The sequence below is a fragment of the Anguilla anguilla genome, chromosome 3 (assembly GCF_013347855.1).
Source record: "Anguilla anguilla isolate fAngAng1 chromosome 3, fAngAng1.pri, whole genome shotgun sequence".
In the NCBI taxonomy this organism is placed as follows: domain Eukaryota; kingdom Metazoa; phylum Chordata; class Actinopteri; order Anguilliformes; family Anguillidae; genus Anguilla; species Anguilla anguilla.
This window is the reverse complement of record NC_049203.1, coordinates 32,934,424-32,940,423: the sequence shown is the minus strand read 5'-3', so window position 1 is coordinate 32,940,423 and position 6,000 is coordinate 32,934,424. Positions and strand designations below refer to the sequence as shown.

Sequence of the window (6,000 nt, the reverse complement as noted above, 5' to 3'; positions counted from 1 at the left end):
CATAACAAAGATAATTGGAAGAACTAAAAAAACACGTCAGATAAGGTACAATACTCATACAGTTATTCATAGCCATGAACACATTAAGTCCAGTCCACACAGTGAACATTACATTGACCTAACCTATGCTAAGTCACTAGGAGGCATTACAAGCTACAATATCAAGACAATGATACAAGGCACAAAAGTGCTGGATGGAGGTAAATGTAACAGGAGTGGCACAAGAGAGTACATGTATAATGATGCTATTGTGTGAGTATGGACCAAAATCTCTCAGGATTGTTTCCAGTACCTTGTTGAATCCATTTAGCAAAGAATTCAGGATGTTCTGTAGGCCAAAGGGGGTCCTACCTGGTACTGGATAGGTGTACCTGATAAAGTGGCCACTGAGTGTTCATTTGAGTGGCATTTCTAAATAACAGACACCTAAACAGATAGCTTCAGTGGTGCTGTTTTTCAGTAGTAATTCTGGTGCACTTTCAGTAGACTGGAGTGAGAGCAATAATCACAGCCAGGAAAGGTAGCTGGTATAGGTATAGACTGGCCATTTACCCATAGAGCAAGCTTAGCTTAAATATTTCCAGCAAAAGAGGAAAACAATTATTTTCCTCTTCAGATTAAGAGCAAATCATATCATAGTTTTGGTTGATTGATGGATTGTGATTGTGTGTGCGTGTGAGAGTGAGCATATCTACAAGATGTATATTTTCAAGAAAAGGTGGCATTTCATGCATTCAAATGTTTTTAGACCACACACTTCCTACCCTTTAAGATTGAGTCTTATATCACTGCAGTGCGGTAGGTGGGAGCATCTTTATGAACTACATTACTTTCCCACGCCATTCCTGTCCTGTATGTAAAGCCGGCGCCGCCATGCAGTCGAGAGGAGAGAGGGAGGGCTGCTGGTCCTGGAATGTGTTCATGCGCACGTCCCCGACCTCGGAGTGTACTCGGTGTGGCGCGCCGGATAGTCACAGGCACGCGCGTCGGGACGACAGGTCTGTGTGCTTGGAGAAAGAAGGAGGAAAGAAACGCTGGAGAGAGGAATGATGGCGGTGAAGCAGTGACAAGTTTTGGGAATGTAAATTGAACGAAAGAGTACTTAGACGTCTCCATAAGACACAGAAAACGCAGGAAACAGAGGTAAATCATTAAATGTTTGAGAATAGAAGAAGTTTGATAGACCTTCACCTTGTGATCTGGTTAACTTACTGTGATCTGGTTAACTTACTGAGCTCGCGAACTGCAGTAAAGAATTACTCAGTGTAGACTCAGAGGGACTAATTTGTAACAAAAGTATATACAAACTGTGGAAACGGTATGAGTTTTGTAGTTTTGTGAGTAATTTGGTATTTTTCATTAAAAACACGACTTGTCTGCTAATAGGCTACTCCGAAAGCTTAGTGTACTGCTCTTCATTTCGTGACAATAGTTAGCTTGGTGGCTAGGTGTGGATTTTTTAAGCACGATTCAGGAAATGTGGCCGAGTTAAACGTTGCGGTTTATTAACAGACGTTCAAAATCACTTCGGCAAAGTTGCGAACTAGGCTATAGTACAGACGAGACCGCGTCTCCCATTTTAATCCACTACATTTTTATAGTTTATCGAAATACTTTTCTGCTGCAATTTGAAACTTGAGCTCTGGATGAAACAGTTGGAATAGTCATTACCGAATACAGAGAAACATGAAGAATGTTATGAAATTCGGCTAGTTTACCCTAAAAAGTTCTAACGAGAAATGTCCTATTGTTGTAGATGTCCGCAGTCTATGTGAACTGAAGAAAGGCGCCGGGAACAGCTCAGCAGGACTCATGGCACAGTTCAAGTAGGAAAAAGAGGGCGCGTATGAAACGCCAACGGACCGAGAAATAAAGACTTGGATGGATATAACTTGTTTTACGCCTGTCCAGTTAGAAGTCTTATCTGCATTGTCCATTTCACCTCTGAAAAATGATCAAGACCGAAAGCAAAAGCGACAGGACCCTAAGGAGCTCATCTCCTCATAGAAATGCTTACAAGTCAGACTTCCACGCAATTAAATGCTCTTTTGATGGGGCTAAATCCGACAGTGCTCCCAAGTCTTATGCAAATGGCTCTAGCGAGCCCCGGGAGGAGGCGAGGGGAAGACCGTTCGGCAACAGGGTGAATAAGATCAAAAACATTTTCTTGCAAATGGATGGCCAGCAACAGGAGAGCCAAGAGGTGAAAACAGCCATCAAAAGCGATTCACCGCTTGTTACTCTGCAAAAACCACAATGTGTAGCCAGTGCTCATAGAGCTAGTTTAGGTAGTGTTAACAGCCCAGAGTCTCAGGGCTCAGACAGATCGCCTAAGGGAGATGATGTGGAGATTGATAAAGCAGCACTGGCAGAGAAGTTCTCTGTGACCAGGAAATTGTTTGAGAAGGGCATCAAAGATCAGCCTGAAAAACTATCCCCCACTAAAGCAACAGGTCGGGTCTCTCTGGGCAGCGTGACTGACGAGGGGAGGGTTAGCAGACGATGCTCTGGTTCTTCAGAGGTTGCCGTTGTTAGTGTCCGAGCTGATCTCAGCCCTACTCCACTTAACAAAACAGCCCAGCAGGATGACAGGGGCAACAGTGAAGAAAAGCGTCAGGGCTCTAGGTCCTCTCTGAATGCTGGCCCCATCTCCAGAAGGCTGGAGAACTTCATGGCAGACAGTGATGGTGAGGAGACGAGCAACAAGACCACACCCGGAGCAGTGGACAGTGGGAATCTGTCCAGTGCCTCTGAGCGCTTGTTGGCCATCTCCCCAGTTGGTCAAGGTCAAAACTTTCACAAACCCACCTCCCGAGTTAGCGATGGTCTTTGCAAACCCTCTGCTGGCACTGCCACAACCAAACCTCCCAATCCTTCTGCAACGGATCTGAAACAGGCTTCAGCATATGCCAGCTCCTTGTACGGTTCCAGCAAAGCCAAGGTCCTGGACGTGGCCAGGGAAGAGGGTATGGCGCAGCGCAGCACTGGGGATCTGCTGCCCCACCGGGCTGTCGAACTGGATACTGCAGGAGTAGGGGTGGTCCGAGCGGAGTTGGTGGTGGTCCAGAATGAGTCATCAGAGAGTGAGGAAAATGAGGACAAAAACCTAGAGGACAGTGTTTTTGAGGAACCAAACACAGACCTTACAGAGGTGCCTAAAGCAGAAAGCTCAAGTGAGCTGGGAGGAGATTTCCCAGAGAAGCTAAGAGGGGACAGTACAAAGGAGGACATAACAAACTCCTTAGTGGAGCTCAAGCCAGATGCCCCAAAGGAGCCTGTGGTTGACCCTGTTGTTGAGAGTTGGGAAGAGCCTCCCACAAACCACTTCTCTCAGAAGGCAACAGGTGAGGAGTCAGAGGTCACAGAAATGTTGGAAAAAAAGGAAAAGGGAAGTAGCAGTGAAGAGAAGGAATTGAGATCAGTTGAGGAGCACAGAGACAAGGTTGAGCCAGTGAGGCAGAGCAAGGATTACAGAGAGGAGGAAGAAGGTGGGGAGGAGGAGAGTGATCAGGAGGATCAGGTGGAACAAAGTCCCCGGGCGGTAGTTTCTCCCATCGTCTATGGCATTGAGAACGCCGCATTTGTGGATGACAAGGACACGGATCAGGAACATCACGAGGAGGCCCATTCCTCTGAGGAGTATGAGGAGGTGCCTGGCCTATCAGATGAGGATGACCCAGGACCGCGGAGGAAGATCAGATTCTCCACCGCACCAATCCAGGTATACATTTACATTTTGTAACTGTTTATTTCCCCCTAGAGAACAGCACTGAAAGCAGTTGTCACCTCAGTTAAGTTATCACATGGAATACTAAGAAATGCCAGGTCACACACTCTTAAGTGTTTTCATGTTTGATAGTCATCCTGCTAACAAGACAGGCTAACAACGCAGATTCTCTCGTGTGGATTCCTTTCAAAGCCATAGTATTTTGGACTGTGCTAAAACTGATGCCCTCTGACATTGTGTGCCTCTTAATCAAAATTTTTCATTCTGAAAGCTTATTGCAAACAATCACATGTTCAGATACTTTTTTTCACTGTGGTATGAGACTTGACTGGGTAATCTATGTATTTGCCTCCTTTTAGCTAAAGTCTTTTATTACCTAAGCATACGCTAATGTTATGACTTGCATAAATACAAATAATGGGTAGCTAACAAAGACACTGACTATCTTTGGTTTAGTTGTCCTCAGACTGCTATTTAAATATTATTTAATACAGTAGGTGTCTGAAGGTCATGTCTGTGTTTCACATCATATTTACTGTGTAAGTAATGAGTTGTGTAAACCTGTTTATGTGTGTTGCTCAGTCGTGCAGAAGGGAATGACCCTGGAGTATTTTTGGAATTATTGTTGACATTTCGCTGGGGGCATGTATGAGGAGTTTCTCAGTGATGATGGCATTGACAGAGCTGGACCCAATGGCAGGTCCACATCCCCATACAAGCAGTGCAGTACTGTAGTGTAAAGAGCATGACCCACACAGTCCAAGAGCCTTTCTCTAAACCCCTTTGAGTTAACAAACATTATTTCAGTGGGTTTGTTCAGAACAGTATTTAAAGTCTCAGCTTGGGGGCTTGAAGTCATTTGATTGCTATCCAGGTTTCTGGATTATAATCTTAAATCTGTTACTAGAAGTATGAAGAAAAAAAATTCTGAGTAGCACATACCATTCCACTATATATCCATTTAGTCACATTTCTGGTGTGTTATTCATCAGACAGGATTAGGCTATCCTCTTTTGTTCATGATTACTGTTTGCTATAAATGAGGTTGTATGTTATCTTTTATTTTATTTTATTTTTGTTTTGTGGTGGGTAGGGCGCAACAAAGTAATTACCTGCTGTAGCATTGGCATTCCTGTGCTCATGATGTCATGTCTCTGCGCCACTGCTCCTGACTACATCAACACTGGCCCAGCTTGGATGGAGGGTACCCTTACTCCAAATCAATATTTTGTCAGAATATGTGAAAACAAATTGGTTCAGTGCATTCCACTACCTCTGGAACAATGTGGTGTTTATCCAGAGCCTGAAATAGAGCCCATCAGTTCACGCACTTCCTGTATTATCTGCCGGCCCCCCAGCGGCTGGGCTTACGTGGCCCTGTGGCCTTCTGCAGGGTGTCCTAGGAGCGGTGCTTGCCCCTCCCCAGTTAGTCAAAACAAAAACTGTGAACCCTCGCACGGCACCACAGAGACATTGATTGCAGCCAGGGCAGAGGATAGCCACACGTCCAGGCATGTTGGTAACTATGTGTCGGAGCTCCTCACTTGCTGTTACAGTCCATTCGTTGATCTTGGCAACATTTTATGTATGAAGATCCCCTTTCAGATAAACATTCATAATGTGTCATATCAACTTTTTTTGTTCCCCTGGTGCCATTTTCTGTAAATAGGCAACTTCATGTTAGCATTTTTCTTTCAGTTTATCTGTTTACAAAGTTAATCTTGAGACCATCTGATCAGATGGATTAAGGGCTTGCACTTGAATTTAAACCCACAACTATCCAGTTATAGGTCTAGTGCCCTGCTCGGCTCCATGTGCTACCTTAATCCAGTAACCTCCACTGAGTGTGAGAACAGCACTGGTCAATAACAAAACCAGTCTCTTCTGTAGGCCTCAAGTAAACCTGCCTAAATCGACACCTCAAAAACAGTGGATTTTTCTCATGTTTTGTTCAGTCTGTAACATTACACTGACTAAGACCCCAACGAGATCTCACACGCCCTTTTTCTAGCTCGAAAGGCCTACAATAAACTATGATGCAATACCCCTGTAGGAGTACATTCCTCCTCCTGAAATTTTGAAAGGATGATCTTTGTTAGAATCCCCATAAACAGCATGGTCCTGCCCTGGCATGCTGTTCTCTCTCTCCTCATTTTCCCCCCCTCTCAGGTTTTATTAGTAAAGGGTAGGTGAGGTGATTTCTTATCAGTTCTGTATATACACACACACGCGTGTACACGTGCACACTAGGGGTGTGACTTCTAAATTTTAAT

The 6,000-nt window shown here is 44.6% G+C and overlaps 1 protein-coding gene across 6 annotated transcripts in view; it reads left to right on the top strand.

Moving 5' to 3' along the window:
* The first annotated feature begins 931 nt into the window (after positions 1 to 931).
* Positions 932 to 6,000, top strand: part of ppp1r9ala (protein phosphatase 1 regulatory subunit 9A-like A) — a 61,051-nt gene continuing 55,982 nt past the window's right edge. For 4 of the 6 annotated variants that reach the window (XM_035407634.1, XM_035407630.1, XM_035407633.1 and 1 more), the window contains exons 1-2: positions 933 to 1,143; positions 1,757 to 3,721. In XM_035407634.1, the coding sequence (XP_035263525.1) occupies positions 1,952 to 3,721 (1,770 nt within the window). In that variant the 5' untranslated portion in view covers positions 933 to 1,143; positions 1,757 to 1,951. Of the gene's footprint in view, positions 1,144 to 1,756; positions 3,722 to 6,000 lie in introns of all 6 variants that reach the window. The other 2 variants (XM_035407629.1, XM_035407631.1) reach the window with 1 other exon arrangement.